We start from the raw sequence: 19,459 nt of genomic DNA, 5'->3' as shown, positions 1-19,459 counted from the left end.
GGGGGGCGTGGAATTGTCAATTGATCCTCTTTGGCTTTTGCCATAAGAAAAGCCTTATTTATAGGCTACTGGCTTTCTCTCATTTGTTATGTGGTTTTCTTTTTCTTTTCATGCAGTGATCACAACATAATGTTCATTCAGAAGTTCTGACAGTATTTAATTTTTGGAAGAATATTAAAATCATACCTTTCTCCTTTAAAATAGGATTTGATCGATACTTTAGAAGCCGAACTCTTGCCAATAATCGAAGAAATGTGTGGTTTGCAGAATTTTGGGAGGAGAATTTTGGCTGCAAGTTAGGATCACATGGGAAAAGGAACAGTCATATAAAGAAGTGCACAGGTAACCACTCAAATATTTTCTGTGGTGTATTTGTTTTCATCATTACCTGATAAATGAGATTTTTCTACATGATGATGAGTGTATTTTCTATTTTGTTGTGTCTCTTGTTATAGTGTCTCAGCAGGGCTGAACATGTACTAATCATTCAACAAACTTAAATTTGTTTATTGGTTCTTTCAGTCAATCAGCAAGTATTTATTGAACATATGCCATGTATATAGCACTGGGGTATCTGGAAAACATGTATTGTCTACTTTGGAAAATGTACTTTGTTAGGTTTGATGGAATATAGACAAATAAACAAGACATAGTATTGCTCTCCAGGAGTGCAAAATGTAATATGTAACATAATAAGTTGTTCTAAGACAGTATTTTTCAACTGTTTTAATCTCTGTCCTCTGTAATACTATTATTTTCTCAAATCCTGCATAGCAGCTATCCCAGAACATGTGTGATTTTTTGATGCTTCACTTGCCATAGCTTATGCTTAAAAATAATGATATTGAATGTGCATTTTTGAATATATGAATAAAACTATTTATTATTAGATAATATGATTGTGCACATAGGAAAAAAACACATAATTTTTTTTTTTTTTTGAGATGGAGTTTTGTTCTTTTGCCCAGGCTGGAGTGCAGTGGCACAATCTCAGCTCGTTGCAACCTCTGCCTTCTGGTTTCAAGTGATTCTCCTGCCTCAGCCTCTTTAGTAGCTGGGATTACAGGTGCCCGCCACCACGCCGGGCTAATTTTTGTATTTTTAGTAGAGATGGAGTTTCACGATGTTGGCCAGGCTGGTCTTGAACTCCTGACCTCTTGATACGCTTGCCTTGGCCTCCTGAAGTGCTGGGATTACAGGCACAAGCCATCGTGCCCAGCCCAGAATCACATAATTTTAACAGTTACTTAGAACTGAGTAGTAAATTTATCAACGTTACAGATATGAAGTCAATATAAACATTCATTTTTAATATGCATGTTAGAAACTAACACACGGAAAATGAAATTTAAAGAATACTGTTCATAGCAGGATCAAAAACATACAACATTAGGGTCGATTTTAACAAAAATGCACATATCCTTTACACTGAAAACTACACAACTTGAATGTGTGTTTTAGAAATGATTCATTCCTTCCTGTACCCCAGGCATCCCCAGATTTTGATATGTCCTTCTTTACCCTCCTCCTCACTTTCTTTGTAAATAGCTGTTCAAATAAAAGATGTACTATGCTAAAAGCTAGCACAGACATATAAACAGAGACAGAATAAGGAGGTAGAAATGGGGCCACGCTGTGTGGGAATCTGATTTCAGGCTTCCTGTGTGCCAGGCATTTTTCCAGGAGCCGAGGTGAGTGAAGAAAGGCAATATTCTTGCTCACGGGGCTTACATTTCATTATGCAGAGATGGACACACCATAATAAACATAAATGAACAGATGCGTTCAGATGCTGAGCTATGCTTAGAACAAATACAACAATTTAACTATGAAAGACTAACCTGGGCATTAGGAGGAGGAAGGCAATTAGATAGTGTGGTCTGAGTGTGCTTTGCTAGAGGAGGTAGCATTTGAGATAAGACCTGAGTGACAAGAAGTGGTCAGCTGTGTAAAGATATGACAGAAATGTATGACAATATCTAGCACCAGAATAAGGCTCTTTTGTTCGAAGTAAAGAAAAAAAAGAAAAGAAATGTTCAGAGAGGTTGGATCAAGAGTGAATATCGAGAGAGAGGAAGCTTGATGGCAGCCAAGGCTATAGTTATAGACTGGAGCCAGGTCATGCATGGTCTTGAAGCTCTTTCTAGAAGTTCCAGAGTTGAGGAATTTGGGCTTTATTCTGCCAGTAGGACACAATGACTTGAAGCTTTTCATCTAGAGAATTGCTAAGACACTTGGTTCAAGATTTGCCTGGCAGAGGTGTGAGGAGGATTGGGGTTCAGGGGAGAAGATGAAGGCAGTTCACTGAGAACTCATCCAGTATCCTGGAGACAAGAAGTCATGGTCTAAGAAGAGCTAGCTAGGGGCTGGGTGTGGTGGCTCATGCCTGTAATTCTAGAACCTTGGGAGGCCGAGACAGGCAGATTGCCTGAGCTCAGGAGCTCGAGACCAGCCTAGGCAACACGGTGAAACGTTTAGTCAAGACGATCTACTAAAAATACAAAAATTAGCTGGGCATGGGAGCAGGCACCTGTAATCCCAGCTACTCGGGAGGCTGAGACAGGAGAATTGCTTGAACTTGAACCCAGGAGGTGGAGGTTGCAGTGAGTGGAGATCGCACCGCTGCACTCCAGCCTGGGTAACAGAGACAAACTCCATCTAAAAAAAAAAGAAAACCAGCTAGCTAGGGATAGGGATAGAACACACACAGGACAGACACACTCTGGTAGTTAGTGTTATATTTATAGTACAAGCTGAGTGGTTGATGCTGGGGCAAAGATCATAAGTCATAGAGTATGCTGATGTTAAACCTCTATCAAGGAGGTCTAGGAAAATGGTGATGTAATTAGTTAACAGAGGAAAAATGAGATAAAATGAACCATCCAGTATTTGGAAATAAACTTGAATGTTCTGAGATAGCCCCATGGAACTGGCCAGCAGGTGGCAGCATAATGTCTGGGACCCCACAGAGAGTTCACTAAAATTTGAAATTAGGGAATCTTAGAGATTTTGAAGTTAAAGACAAGAGCAAAGATGCAATTGCCAAAGGGGACTGAGAAAATACGAGGAGTGATGACTGAGAATTCAAGGCCAGGAACCAGGAAAGGACACAGAACGCTGGGTTTGCGGGAAGGAGATGAACGTGGAGTTAAGGTTGTCTCAATCTCCAGGAGCAAGACAGGTGCGTGAAGTTTCAGTGCTGCAGGGACCTGTGGCCCAGAGATAAGGCTGTGACAGGGTAACCAAATGGGAGGGATTGAGAGAAACAGAATAGAGGAAATGGTGGAAGGGATGCTATGTCAAGAAGTTTTCAAAGTAGATATGGTGGGAGAACTTAAGAAAGAATCGAGGAGATTTCTTTAGGATAGGGCAAGTTTAAGCATGTTTTCAAAAAACATATAAGGGATAACTAGTGAAAGAGATTAAATACAGAGTAGGATCTTGATGGAAACTTTAAGGAGAGGCATTAAAGAGCAATGTTACCTTTAAATCATGTGATTTGCTTGGCAGGAAAAGGTACATACAAACATATACATAATCAAAGAGGACAGTTTTATGATTAAATGCTAAATGTCAGTATAGATTAGGGAAGTTCAGAAAATGTATGTAAGTTCACACTGTAAAATCCGCAGCTCTGTGGAGGAGGTGAGTGTTTGATGACAAGAAGGATTTGGGAAAGAACATTCCAGATGAGAGGAAAGTGGGGGTCAGTGCGACAGAGACGTGATATGGAGGTGCATGAACAGCTAAAAAGGTCCAGCTTCTTGGAGAGGGCGATACATGTCAAGGGATAATGGAAAATAGAGAGGGGACAGTTTATAGAAGGGTTTGGAAGGGGAGTTTACACACTTATGTGCTTTCCAGTGAGATATATTTTACACTGTGCTTAATTTTGAGTTATGAATGTTATTGTTTGATTCTCTATAAATTCATTTTCTGTTATTTAGACTGTATTCATGAAAATATCCCCGTTAATGAAATGGATGAACTCATACATGCACACACACTGTTAACCAGTCACATAACTTTTTAATAGGTTGTTTTCAGAATAACCAGTTTCTCCAAACTTATATTTTCTTTCTTTCTTTTTAACTCATAAGTGGGAGTTGAACAATGAGAACACATGGACACAGGGAGGGGAACATTGCACACTGGTGACTGTCAGGGTGTTGCAGGCAAGGGGAGGGAGAGCATTAGGCCAAATACCTAATGCATGCAGAGCTTAAAACCTAGATGGCTGGTTGATAGGTGCAGCAAACCATGGCACATGTATACCTGTGTAACAAACCTGCATGTTCTCCACATGTATCCCAGAACTTCAAGTAAAATAAAAAACAAACATACTCATATTTTCTAAGTTGAGCTGAGGTATGTAGCTGTTTCTTTAGCGTCTATATATGGTCAGATGGCATGTGACTAGACTTTTATTTCAGGTGCAAATACTGAACTGGTTTGTGGCCAAATCCAGATTTTGTGGCATGTCTGCCTTCAATTCCTTTGATTTATTTGGGTGTTGCTAAAATTATAACAATTTGCCCAATTATAACTATTTCTAGTGCAATGAAAATGGTGTTTACTCCAAGTGCTAGGGCAAATGTACCCCTAGGGAACTGGGTCAGTAAACAGATTTTCATGCAAATTCCATTGTGGGTAATACCAAAATAACTTGTCTCTGGGTTGAGAAGAAATAAGTAACACTAATTTAATTTTTTTGAAGCAACATATGACAGTTTCCAGATGGTGAGAGAAGAAATTTTTGCCCCAAATTATACCATTATACCCAGTTTCCATCTCTGTTTTTGGGGAGGAGGGAAGATGATCTAGCATGTTAGCAGTTAAATGTACTTGAAAGGAAAAATCTACAGGATATTCATGAGTAGAGGTGTCCAGCGTTTGTAAAGTGTTTTAAAAGGTGGGCTTAAACAGTTCAGGTTTTAACTACCTGCAATTAGTCAAAAAGTTAAGGCACTCTGAAAGTGAGATATCCATGAGGCCCTTTTTGTGCATTCAGAACATCATTGGTAGGTTTATACCTGTTGAGTAAAATTTTACATTAGGTGACGGTAATCTGTGAATGTACTTATTTACTTCCATTGGGGGCAATATTGGCAATGTATTTACATGGATGAGAGATTGCTTCTCAGCAGGGTGGGGTTTCTGTCTTACCAATTTTCCGCAGATAGAATATCTTCAAGCAGTTAGGAGCATTCTCTTTGTGAAATTTACTCAGTTGAAGCCGTTTTCTGAGATAATTTTCCCCTCTAGAATCTCAGGAAAGCTTTCAAAAAGACGTGATATTACTGCTAACTTTTGATTTGCTGGCCAAATTCCAAGTGAGGTAATTCCTACCATCCACTTAGCTATTTATGTAGTTATTATTGCTTCTGGGAGCTGCTGAGTTCTGAAAGCTACTAGTACTTAATCCTACTTAAAATTCCCTTTGTCTTTCTCAAGAAGAAAAAAGGACTCTTTTATACTTGTTATCCATGGTGATGGGTGTTGTTTTATAGACTTTTATCTGACCTTTCCTCCCTCCTCTCCTCCCCTCATTGTACTCTCAAGCTTAACATCTTTCCACTTTCCAAAACCCAGACACCCACAGACTCTCTTGAGAATTGCGTCTTCATCCTCTCCTTGTCTTTACACATTTTTCACGCACTTATTTCCCCACTCATGCCTCTGCCACATTCCTCTCCCTTCATCACCTCATTTTTTCTCAGTTCCTATCTTTTCTCTGATCATTCCCTTACTTGACATTGTTTTGTCCAGCAAGATTCTCATTGGCAGTGGAGTCTTTCTTCAGAGGTTTTGCTTTACTTTTCAAATGACTGTCATTCTGGTTTCTGGCCTTCTATAGTGAGGACCCGATAGTGAATATTGCAGAGACCTGAGTATGTGGGTTAAGCTGCTAAACAAAAGCCACCTTTCCCTGGACTCAAGCTGGGCTCTTTTACTTCCATTCTCTAATGTGAATTGTAAATAGCTCTGCCCTGATCAAAACAACATCCCTTGACTGACCTGGTAAATACAGTTGATTCCATATCCTATCTTAAAACTTTCCTTTGTTTCATTCATCCATCCTCCATTCATTCATTATTCATTTACTTGTTTATTCATTTTGAAGCCCACCATGTGCCAGGCACTGTGCTTCAGAGAGACGCAAACAACAGATCTCCCTTGCTCTCAAGGAGCTCACAAAGCCATGTACACTGTCTTGTGCAATTTGAGATGTTTTCTTTGTCTGTTGGGTTTTAATTCTCAGCCAGGAGGCTGGAGCACTGCTGCTTAGCCTGCATACAGCTGACACTCAGATACTAAACAGTGGTGAGCATATGCTACACAAAATGGCCTATTGATTCTTATTTATGATGATAGAAATAGCAGTAATGGAAAAAGCAATGCACAAATATGTTTCTTCCCACAAACAAGCAATCCTGTCAGTGAACCAAATAGCAGGCTCAATAATTAGCTCCCTGAAAGACCTGTCAGTTTATTTTCTGATGCTAGATTATCTAGGTAACTTTTCAGGTATAACTACCTCTCAGCAGTCCTCTGTTTTAAGAGGTTATGAAAGGTAGAAGCTTTCTCCTATTCACTCAGGACTCCTGGAGACCATATGAAGGAAATAGGTAGTTATAAAGGGGGATAAATTTACATAATTTGATTTGGTGGTTCAGAGTGAAAGATAACCAAGATAGGTTCGCCTGAATTAAAATGTGTTCTGCCATCCTCATTTGTCCCCTTGCCTACAGTAAAACTCTGTCGGGAGAATGCCTTTACATTAGCACGATGAGGTGGCCATTCATGTGTTCCTGTTCTTTGCAAATAAAATAGCAGAAATCCCAGAATGACTTATTTATGCTGTTTCTGAGATTTCATGTTGAATTACAATAGATCCATCTGCGATGACAAAACAGGCATTGATTTCAGACATACTAGATTTCATAATTTAGAGCTGGGATGTAAAAGAAGAATCAATCTCTTGTTTTCTAGTGAAGAAACTAGAACCCAGAAAAGTAAAGTGAATTATTGACAAATCACAGTGTTAGTCTCAGAGCTGAAACCAGGCTCCTGGTTTCTTTTATTTGGATTTGTCCTTGACATTTATATCCTCTATTTATTATTTACTTATATTAGAACTTTTACCACATCTTTGAAAAGTATTTTTCTGTTTTCCTTTTTATAACACTTTATGTATGATGCAATACATTGTGGAATTTTAATCACAAACTATAAAGTGAAGCAAAAATAACATATTGGGTATTACCTAATCTTGTATAAAGTAGTAAATATTTTAATATTCTTCACATTGATTTTCAGTGGCATATGTAGTTTTTGCTAGTGGGTCTTGAACAACATAAACCTTTACATCCAGTTCCCTGGCCCCTTGCCTTGTATAAAAATAGACCTTTGGCTACATTAAGCAAAAAAAGCAAAAAGCAGTTCATGTTGCTAAATAATAGTTAGTTTACTCATTTTTTCATTCTCTTAAGGAAAAAAAGTCTATTTTAAAGCACTATGATGTCTAATAGGACCTCTAGAATTTTAGCATGCACACAAATCACTTGAGCACCTTGTTAACATGCATATTTTGATTTTGTAGTTCTGAAAGCAGGCATTCTGCATTTCTGACTAGTGCCCAGGTGACATGGATCCTGGTTAGCTCTGGGCTATACTTTGAGTAACAGAGTGTGAGAGATGGTTTGTACTGATAACAATAGCACCTGAAGCTAAATTAGCAAAATAAACATTCACTTGTGCTAAAGGTTACTGATAAACTCAAGGTGTCTTACAGAAGATCATCTAAATAAGACTTTACCTATAAATTGTCAATGCAAAAATATGCAATCAGTAGTCTGCTTTATATACTTACTTCAGTACATATTCAAATCAGTAAAGTATAAAGACAGAGTAATATGGGTGTGTGTGTGTGCGCGTGTTTTTCTCATTAGTAAATTCGAAAGTGGGAAGCTTAATTACTAAATTACTAAATTTAAAGAAATGTACACAGATGCACCTGTATCTTCAACATCTTCAAAGTAGATTATAAAGTTTGCCATGTCAGAAACAAAAAATATTCTGAAAACTTAAAAAACTGTGCTGTCAATCATAAATACACATAGAGTGAAGGAGTTGGAGGGTTCCTTAGAGATTATTTAGCTCAGTTTCCTCATTTGCAGAAAGGGAAATTGAGGCCTGTCTGGTCAAGTTAGTTATCTAAAGCCCTGTAGCTACCTAAAGATGATAGGACTGAAGTCTGATTTGATACTTGACTCTTTCCTTGATTCTTACCTGCTCTGAAGACCTTTCCCAAAGTGGGACTGAGTTGCACTGAAACATTCTACTGTTTTTCCTGGTATATTGGCCAGTATATTTTTTCAGTGGCCATCCAAGGTTAAGTATTTCCTTTTTGTGAAGCTCCTGACTTCAAAGGGGGTTATATTTATGCATTTGGTCTGAGAAACTAACATTTTTAGAAGGAAGCAATTCTAGTTAATTTCAAGAGTACATAAATGCTCACATTTGTTCAGACAATAATTTAAAACAGAAAAATGCTCATCCTACAGAGAGAAAAAAATGAATTCAGGAGTCTAGGAATTTCTTTTTACAAAACCCACAACAGAAATTGGCATTAGCTTGACTGATTGGAAGATGAACGTATCTGAATAAACATGATCTCTGGAATATTACGCTGAAGAACTCAGAAATAGAAAAGACAGTATAGGCAAACAGGTGACAGTTCAGAATTTTTGATAGTCAGTTATTTGAAAAAGCATGGTAAGGCTTGGGCCAGAGAGGATGAGAAATTTAGAAAAATACAGAAACATTAGGAGAAATTATCTTCCTTTAAATAGTTAAACTTCAGTTGAAGGAACCAATTCATTAAAACCAAACAAATTTTAAACAAAATTTTAAAAAAGGAACTATGTATAGATGATTCAATATCAGGAAAACTTGATGTCTCCTCCTTTCCAAAAAAGATACAAAGCAGATAAATATGAGAGACTAATTATTTATATTTCAAAAGGAATATTTATTCTCTATGTTTTACTTTGGGACTCCTTTTAACCCATGGGATTTGAGAGAATCTCATAGATATGATTTGTTGCAATAAAACAGAATTACCACAAACTCTTAGGAACATAGCTAAACAAAATAGCTATCTAGCTGAACAAAGCATTGTATACAGCAGGGCAAAGGAGACATAAAGTGTGATTAGAGCTTAATTGAGGAAAGCTACCGAAGAGTCTTGATTATTTTTTGATTACTTATGACATTTGTTAAACTCTATATTGTACTAAACATCTGCCTTCAAGGAGCTTATATTTTGTGAGGAAGATAATGGTCAGATAAGCAAGAGCTTTAGTAGTAAGCAAGAGCTGTATCTTTGGGACTTAGCATATGCTTAGCATTATATGTCTGTTAAGTTAATCAGTCTATAATGTATGGCCAAATAGTCCTCCTGTTCTTCATTATAGTGATGTATATATGATGCATGATGCCTAGCATGGCATGCATTTGATTAATATTTTAATTATTGGAATGATATTTTTTAATAAAAGAAAAGGCTCAACATAGTTATAAAAGGACTTTTACTGTAATTTCGGAAGAAAATGAACTCTTCTGGTAGTTTATCTTTAAATTCCTGACTGTGATGCTAATTTAAATAGGAATATGATTCTAGAAACACATATAGGCCTGTGTTCATCAGTCAAATTTTAATTGGAATATTTGGTTACCTGATTATAAATACCATGATTCTGTAACGTTTTGTTTTTCTAAAAAAATACATTTATAATTGAGGGGAAAGTATTTTATTTCCATACTACCTCTAATGAAGTAACAGAATAATGAAAAGACAACTTGAAGTACATAATGGAAAATGTTATTTAAAAAGGTTTCATTTATACAATTTAAAAGACGTATAAAGTTATACAAATGTTAAGTGTATTTATTTATGCAATTTAAGCATTTAAAAAAGTATTAGTTTGTTGGGTTTTTTTTTTTTTTTTCCTGCCAACAACATGGGTTTCATGTGGGCAGAGATTTTGTTGCATTCAGAGCTACATCTGGGTGCCTTGAGTGGCATCTGGCACTAATAGGCTTCCTTAAAATATTTGTGGAATAAATGAATTAATTAAATTCAGCTTATTTTTAGCTCTTTGTCAAACACTATCTATTAGATGTCAAGGACATGTTGGTGAGCAAAACAAAAATGAGGTTCTTGTCCTCATGGGGCTTATAGTCTAATTGGGAAGTTGAATAATTTAGCCCAGTTCCTGCAATGCAATGTTATGTTAAGTGAATAGCCAGCATATAGCAGGGAGAACTGATGTAGCCTAAGGGAGAAGATTGATGTCATTGGAGTTGCAGCTAAAATATGAGCAAAATTAAGACAAAATAAAGAGGTGATAAATACAATTATTATTTTAACCAGAGGGAGGCACAAAGACAGTGGACAAGAGAAAGGATAGTAGTTTGAGGAAGCGAACAAGTTCAATATGTCTGTTGGAGAGACTAGGAGAGGGGGATAGTAAGAGTTAAGGATAGATAACTAGGCAAGGGACAGATCATGTAAGATTTTACATGTCTCAAGAGGCAGCTGAAATTTGTTTTGAAAGTCAATGAATGGGCACCAAAAGGAACAGATTAATAGAATCGCCATCTTAGAAAGACTATTCTGGCTGTAGTATAGATAATGTATTGGTGAAGCATGACACTGGAAGAAGGGAGACCTGTGAGATATTACAGTAATTCTCCAGAGATGATAGTGGCCCAGCCTATGATGGTTGCACTGTACTGGGAATGGACAGAGTAGATGGATGTGTTAATAAAAACCATTTAAGAGATGTATGTAGGACTTGGCAATTAATCGAGTGTTTAAGGAGAGGACAAATCGTGGATGATGCCTTGTTTCTTGGAATGGGGAATTTGGTCATTGTTTGAAAGAGCATTCTTGACATAACGAATGATTGGGGAAGGTGAGAAAAAGGAGGGTGATGAATTTTGTGGGATATGCTGAGTTTAAGGAACCTATGAAATATACAGCTGCAGATGTCTGGGAAGAGTTGGTTAGGTGTTTGAAGCTAAGAATACAAAGTCTTGCTGAGACAGAGAATTTGGGGGTCACTAGTATATTAATGGGACTTGGTGAGATAGACCCAGAAAGTGTGTGGAGTGGAAATTGCAGAGGGCCTGAGCTACAGCCTTGAGGACTCAGAAATGTGTTGAAGGAGAGGACCCTGGCATTCCAGTTTCTCTAGAAATTGTCTTCCCCATCCATAAGAGGAGCCTCTATAGCCACATCTCTATTCTGCAGCCCTCATCCTCTCCCCTGTGTCTCTTCAGCCACAACTGATTGATTTAACACTGAGCTCTTCACCCAAGCTAAATCATCAGAGTCCTTCCAAATAATATCTAAAATGGGAACGAATGGAAAAACGTCATTCTCTTAGGGGATGGGAGGCAGTAGTTTGAGGCTGTGAGATAGGAGCCTGGGAAGTTGCCACCACAAGCAGGGAAGCTGGCCTGGAAGAATAATATTGACTTGTGCAATAGAATAAAGTCGACAGATGGAAAGGGTTCTGATGATGATGAGGACTTTAAGCAGACCCTTCTTGTAGGTATATAAGATAGTTCAAGGTTCTCATAATTACATCTTCCCATTTTTATCTGGCAATCTAGGGTCCAGACTAATACATTATAATAATACTTGCCTCACAGAGTGGTTGGGAAGTTAGAGGAAATAACATGCATAAAGATTATTGCCTACTGCCTAGGGGATATAACAGGTACTGTTGCTTACTGATTTAACCACTTCCTTTTCTTTGAGGCTAGCACTGTCTAATAGAACTTTCTGAGGTGAAGAAGATTTTTCTAATATTTGCATTGTCCATTAGAGTAGCCATTAGTGACATGTGGCTATTGGTCACTTGATGCATGGCCAGTGCAAACTGAAAAATCAAATTTCAAATTTTATTTAACTCTAATTTTACATTTAAATGTAAATGAAACTTCAATTTCTTTACATTTTAATGTGGCTAATGACTATTGTATTAGACAGCAGAAGTCTAGGCTGATAGACCTATAGAACAACAATTTTTAAAGGCATTTTGGATTGGATTTTCTATCATTTGCAGCTGCAAGCATCCCAACACAATGTATTATAGATAAGTGGAAATGATTTATTTAACATGGTATGAGCATGCCTCATTTTAAGACAATATTAATGAATTAAATTTGTTTTTATATAAAAATTAAAATTATGAATTAAGTCAGGAGGTGAATATTTGCAATACAGACAAATTGTTTACATTAAACTAATTTCTCACAGGTTTCCTAAATACTGACTTCCCAGTCAGTGAATATAAAATGTGATTTGATTTATTAAAATTAAAATGATATACAGCTTTTAAGCATCATTTTATTCAGATCTCTTTCTACATAAGTTGCAGAATTATAAAATACACATATTAGAGAATGTCCTTAACTTCATCAAAATAATTCTCCTTTGAGTTCCTTTAACAATATGCCCTCTAGTCTACTAAAATATTATTTTACGGTTGGTAGGAGTGTGCTACTTGCCACCCGGATAGACAGTAATTCAGCTAAGCATTTTTCTTTGCAGTATAAGTGAAAATCTGTTCAAAGTGTTAGCAGGTTTATCAACTGTATCATAATACCTAAGAGGAGCTAAGTGTTTCTGTTATGATTTCTGTGTCTAATAATTCTCAGCCTTGTTAGTAGACCCTCAAACACCGCATCCTAGCTGTGGAATCTTGGGTAGGTAACTTAACCTCTGAGAAATTTTGATAAATGCTAATTTTCCGTGTTTTTAGATTTTGGTGGGGAGAGTGGTGGTTGCTACCTGTATACCTATCTTTCACAAAGGACACTCAAATTGCTCTGGTTTCTCTTTATGTTACCGAAATGCTCTGTAGCTAAACCATTGAGCTTAAATGTCAAACGTGCATTGTGTTTAGAAAGGGGTACTTCTCTCTTTCTGCACCTGTCCATTACACCCCAATGGTGGGCTGACATAGGATGTGGTAGAGGAGTTAGTATTCTGACAAATAGGTGATGTCATTCCACCCATGTATCAGTTTCCATTAAATTATTGACCCATACATAACCTTTAGCTGCAGGTTTATTTGCTTATATCACTGTGATCAAATGGTTAGAATTGTAGATTTTCATTTGGGAAAATGATTACTTTTCATTAAGGACATTATTTCTTATTTGAATTATCCTTTTGTTCATGGTTCATGAACAACAGAGCCTTCCCTAGGCCTTCTGTGAGAGGTGGAAAGATGCTCTATATCTGCCTCTTACCCAGATCTCCTTCAGAAAGAACATAGGCAGTGCTAGCTAAGCTGTTGGATGGGAGCAATATTCAGTTCTTTGCCAAGAGAGATCCAAGACTCCAGATAATGCCAATTCAGCAAACCATAGTGAATTATCTAAAATTGAAAAAGGGTCAGGAATCTATCAGAATATAAGATAATTTAAATGAAATTTAAATCCTACTGTCCAACAGAGAACCAGAGGATGTTAGAGAAGGAAGGAAACTTGGAGGTCGTTGTGTCTAGTGTTTTGCTGGGCATCATCTCTCAGGCTGATGTAAAGTGAGGGCAGGGAATACACAGAAACATTTCGGTTTTACTGATGTACTCTTGAAAGCCTTTATTGGTGGTGCGAAATGAGGCTTTCTCATTGACTCTAACTAGGCTTATTAGCAGCACGCAGAAGGATTTCCACTGTGATCTTTTCTTTGTCCCTAGTCAGAGTGAAGGCATAGGTCTGAAGCAGGCTGACAGCTTTGGAAGTGAAAAGTACCTGCAGACTGAGGGCACAGACGGGCTGGCTGCCAGTGTCGGGTTCAGCACCCTGAGGAGTATCATTTGTCAGAGCCACTTTTATGAAACGGAAGACCTTTTTTGTGTATTTGTACCTGAAGGGAAGAGGCAGTGTTGCTGATCCAAAGTAGCAGAAAAACAAATAATTCATACTGACGTAGGATGTTCACCTACCCCCTCTTTTGCAGAAGTGTTAGTTTACATGTCAATACATGGCCAGCCTCCTTGGATTCTGGCATGATGCTTTCCATAGGGGTTTCATTAATTGGTGTGAAGATTTATTTCAGTAGAGTCCAGGAAACTGTTAGCTTTTTGTTCTCTGCCTAATGACAGAAAATGTCCCTGTGACTGATTTCCTTGTGGGACCAGCCCGTATCATTCCTAAAACTGACACAAAGCCCCGCTTCAGCATGTAGGATGAAAGGCATGACTCACACGTTTCCCCTGGAGGACTGCAGGTTTGATTAAGTGTTTAAATGACCTTTTTGGACAGATGATTATGAGGATGGGCAAACAATTTGTTCTTTCAATTCTTAATAACTTCAGTGTGTATTTGGAGGTGAGGTATATGTAGATAGAGTTGGAAGGAGTGTGAACAGGAGACTTAAGTAATCACTGGAGACGAAGGTGGTGGTGATGATGATGATAATTGGACATAAATAAGCAGAGAGTAAGATTTGTCAAAAAGGGGCAAACTCATTGCCCTTATCATCATCTCCCTCTCACTTCAAACACACACGCATCATTTTCTGTCTCTGGTAACTTCGTAATCACACAGGAGCTCCAGGATTTCTCAAGGACCACAACCCTGTGGCCAAAAATCTCTTCCTTCACTGCTCTTTAGGCAGCTCAGTGGTATCTTTAACATGGCAAATATAAAAATAGTAGATGTACTACAGGGACATCTCCAGAAAAATACTGTCCACATTTGTAAACAATACACAATCTTATTCTTCAATTTGTCTTGATGGAAGCTATCAGTTAGCTACAGGTTTCCCTTCCTAGGTCTGATGTACCATCTCTAGTTGATTCTTTCTAACTCTAGTTCTTGAAACACTCTCGGCTAGTTTGATTTTCAGGTGCATTCATCCTCTTTTCAGATTCCAGAATGAAAACTTCTTTTTTGAGACATCCAGATAGACTATCTCTTCCTTAGTGCACCTGGCTCTTATCCACATCCCTTGAATGAGTTCTCTTTGTCTGGACACATTTCCGAAGCAATGCTTCTCTGCACTCCTGAAATGCAGCCCTTCCTTCTTTTGGCCTTTTGCTGTGTTGCATTATATTATTTCATTGTCACTCAGAATAAGCACTAGATATACATCTAAGGTTCAACTTTACCTTTTATATATTTCATTACATAAAAAATGGGTCACATATAAACTATAGTAGTTGTGAATTGAGGATGTTACTTTGAGTATTGAAGTATTACTTTCTTGAGTATAACTCAAAAATATTACTCAAAGAAGATGTTATTCAAAAAATTATACATTTTGAATAATGAAATTTTGACTCTATAAGCTGAATTAGCGATGATATTTTTTAGAAAATAGAGATGCAGTAACTTCATTTATATGACCATGTTATTAATCTGTAGGCATTAATGGATTTATGCAGCCTGCTCAGAAATTAATGAAGCCTGTTTATTCTGTTGATTTTCTTATTATTAGCTCCTTCCCTCTTTTTTTGTCTTCTTTGCATCACTGTTGACATCACTGGTGGGAATCCCACCGCTGCAGCCATTGCATGTTTTTTTCGTGATTATTATTCACTTAGGCACCTGTGTGTACTGGTTCTCTGATCAAATTATTTTGAAGTTTTAATATTAAATATATAGGAGAAAACTGAAAATGTATAGAAGTATGCAAGCTTTTCTTTGTTAAGAAAAGCGTAATTAAGTAGAGTAAGAGGTGTTAAGTATGTCAGGAATTTTGCTAACATAAAATTTCATCATTTGTCCAGTTTTGTACTTATTGGATTCATATTACGTATACAGTAATTCCTTGCAATAATGTGGGGAAGCTCAGATTTACTTTTGCCGTGCATGTTAGTATGCAAAATGACCCCCGATCTTCAGTATCTCTATGTCATAACACCTGCTTTGTTTTCACAATAGAGGGCTTTGTTTGGAACAAAGCCACTTAAGTTAAGCAGAACATCATTGTACCCACACAGTTACCTGGGTTATCTGTGGTTACATAAAGTGCAATGAGAATTACACCACCCTAATCACCCCAGGTTATTTATAAGGCACCTTCGCAGAAATGATACTATGCCAAGTGCCACAGAGAATATCAAAATGCAGCCCTTGCTTCGGGTGCTTATGTTTCCAAGGGGGAAAAAACTGGGTTTTGGATTCAAGTAAGAAACTCTATTATAATTACAAGCTGGCTTTCCTGTGTTTTAAAAAATTTGTTTATTATACTTTTAGTTCTGGAGTACATGTGCAGATCGTGCAGGTTTGATACATAGGTATACATGTGCCATGGTGGTTTGCTGCATCCATCGCCCCGTCATCTACTTTAGGTATTTCTCTTAATGTTATCCCTCCCCAATCCCCCTGCCCCCTGCTATTCCTCCTCTAGCTCCCCACCCCCCAGGCCCCTGTGTGTGATGTTCCCCTCCCTGTGTCCATGTGTTACTGTTCAACACCCACTTATGAGTGAGAACATGTGGTGTTTGGTTTTCTGTTCTTGTGTCAGTTTTCTGAGAATGATGGTTTCCAGTTTCATTCATGTTCCTGCAAATAGTATGCAGCCATAAAAAAGATGAGTTCATCTATTTTGATAGCATACTATTCCATGGTGTATATGTGCCACATTTTCTTTACCCAGTCTATCACTGATGGGCATTTGGGTTGGTTCCAAATCTTTGCTATTGTAAACAGTGCTGCAATAAACATATGTGTGCATGTGTCTTTATAGTAGAATGATTTATAATCTTTTGGGTATATACCCAGTAATGGGATTGCTGGGTCAAATGATATTTCTATTTCTAGATCCTTGAGCAATCACCACACTGCCTTCCACAATGGTTGAATTAATTTACACTCCCACCAACAGTGTAAAAGTGTTCCTATTTCTTCACATCCTCTCCAGCATCTGTTGTCTCCAGATTTTTTAATGATTGCCATTCTAACTGGCATCAGGTGGTATCTCAATGTGGTTTTGATTTACATTTCTCTAATGACCAGTGATGATGAGCATTTTTTCATATATTTGTTGGCTGCATAAATGTCTTCTTTTGAAAAGTGTCTGTTCATATCCTTTGCCCGCTTTTTGATAGGGTTGTTTGGTTTTTTTCTTGTTAATTTGTTTAAGTTCTCCATAGATCCTGTATAATAGCCCTTTGTCTGATGGGTAGATCGAAAAAATTTTTTCCCATTCTGTTGGTTGCCAGTTCACTCTATTGATAGTTTCTTTTGCTGTGCAGAAGCTCTTAATTAGATCCCACTTGTCTATTTTGGCATTCGTTTTCATTGCTTTCGGTGTTTTTGTCATGAAGTCCTTGCCCATGCCTATGTCCTGAATGGTATTGCCTAGGTTTTCTTCTAGAGTTTTTATGGTGTTAGGCTCATGTTTAAATCTTTAATCCATCTAGAGTTAATTTTTGTATAAGGTGTAAGGAAGGGATCCAGTTTCAGCTTTCTGCATATGGCTAGCCAGTTTTCCCAACACCATTTATAAAACAGGGAATCCTTTCTCCATTGCTTGTTTTTGCCAGGTTTGTCAAAGATCAGATGGTTATAGTTGTGTGGCATTCCTTCTGAGGCCTCTGTTTTGTTTCATTGATCTGTATCTCTCTTTTGGTACCAGTACTATGCTGTTTTGATTAAAGCAGCCTTGTAGTATAGTTTGAAGTCTGGTAGTGTGATGCCTTCAGCTTTGTTTTTTTTCAGTGCTACCCCCATCAAGCTACCAATGACTTTCTTCACAGAATTGGAAAAAAACACCTTAAACCTCATATGGAACCAAAAAACAGCCTGCATAGCCTAGACAATCCTAAGGAAAAAAATAAAAAATAAAAAATAAACAAAAAACAAAGCTAGATTTCCTGTTTTTAATTTCAGGAAAGTTATATTTGAAGACAGAAAAATTGCCCTTTCTTTCACCCCCAGAGGGTTTGAAATTATTCTTGAATTAGTAAATGTATTCAAAAATTTAAAATTAAATCAGATTTGTTATATGAAATTATCTAAACCTAATTTCTAAACTAAAGGCATTTTAAGTTCACTTTCTGTTCCTTAGTCATAAACATCTCATGATTCAAAAAACAAGAATTTAAGTACTGAGTTAGGTCTGGTTAGGGAACTCCCCTGACTACTCTAGGGGCACAGATGATGGGGGAGAAAGGAGTGGACTCTGGGGTTATTCTTGGATTGATTTCTGTACTCCCCTTTGATGTTGATAGCTGCTTCCTGATAGGTTGGTTGGAAGCATTCTTCTTACCTGAAGAAAGTTCTGGGTTTACATAGTTCTACCTTGACTTATTTACCAAGGCTCCTAAACCGTATAGCACATCACTATGAATATATTCAGGGTAGGGGCAGTGGATCCTGCCCAGATCGCTATAAAGCGAGCATGGTGCTACAACCATCATTCATGGATAAGGACCAAGATTGAGCTTCTCTGATTGAAGAAGGTGTTGGATGATGTGGAGTTTTTGCCAGAGAGTGGTGAATTTGTTTTCCACGATGTGCTGGGCTCACTCTCAGCAAGGCCAGCTGAAAGCTGAGTCTGCTTTGCATGCAGAGGTATGTAGTCAGTGACTGCACACAGGGCAGGATTTTGGGATGTAGGGAAGGATACACTGTTCTTACATACGCTTCTTTCACGTGTTTGCTGAAGAGCAAGACTCCAGGAATAGGTATCCTAACTTGTCTTAGCTCTCTGATTAGGTCAGATCTCCCTACTGTATGCCCATAGTGCAACATACTCATTTTAGCTTTTATTACAGTTACAGTTTTGCATTTATTTGTGGGGTTGTTTGACAGATATTTATCTCCTATTAATTTGTAAGCTCCACGAAGACAAGGAAAATGTATTTTTGCACACATTTATGGCCACTGTGTCTGCCACATAGAAGGAGCTAGACAATCCCTTGTTAAATGCATAACTAGACCTAAAAAATAATTCAAGGTAGGTGATTCATTCATTAAGTTAACACTCCAATGAGAGACGGTTCTTCCCAATAGAACGTTATATCTTATTTCTATTATCATTTCTATTTGCTAAATTGACTTTGAGGTTGAGAAATTGGGGTATGACTCAATATGTGTGTAAACTCTTCAACAAATACTGTGTTTCATTTTCTTAAAGCAAGGATAGGATGAAAAAAAGAAAAAGATTAAAGAGTTTATTTAAGATACTGATATCCAGGTGTTGGTTTAAAAAAACATGTGGCTGCTTGCATTTTGTTTAGCCATTGAACTCCCATAGAAGCATTTCTATCTTTGACAAAGGTTTATCCAATTGATCTGGCTACTCATTTTTCCCCTTTGATTGCCTTTATTTAATTCACAGGTGAATGACATTAGTGCTCCATTGTGGAAAATGCTCCCATACCTTCATCTTTTAAGGAAATGTTCCTATAGCTCAGTCACT

At 37.5% G+C, this 19,459-nt stretch overlaps 1 protein-coding gene across 5 annotated transcripts in view; it reads left to right on the top strand.

Annotated features, from left to right (window-relative positions):
* Nucleotides 1–19,459, top strand: part of GRM8 (glutamate metabotropic receptor 8) — a 780,131-nt gene that overhangs the window by 333,983 nt on the left and 426,689 nt on the right. For all 5 annotated transcript variants that reach the window (XM_017549479.2, XM_037746051.1, XM_037746049.1 and 2 more), the window contains exon 6: nucleotides 205–342. In XM_017549479.2, coding sequence (XP_017404968.1) covers nucleotides 205–342 — 138 coding nt within the window. The remainder of the gene's footprint in view (nucleotides 1–204; nucleotides 343–19,459) is intronic.

Source organism: Cebus imitator, unplaced genomic scaffold (genome assembly GCF_001604975.1).
Source record: "Cebus imitator isolate Cc_AM_T3 unplaced genomic scaffold, Cebus_imitator-1.0 Scaffold219, whole genome shotgun sequence".
NCBI classification, from domain to species: Eukaryota; Metazoa; Chordata; class Mammalia; order Primates; family Cebidae; genus Cebus; species Cebus imitator.
Note: the sequence above shows the minus strand (reverse complement) of the source record. Positions and strands in the feature narration are given on the sequence as shown.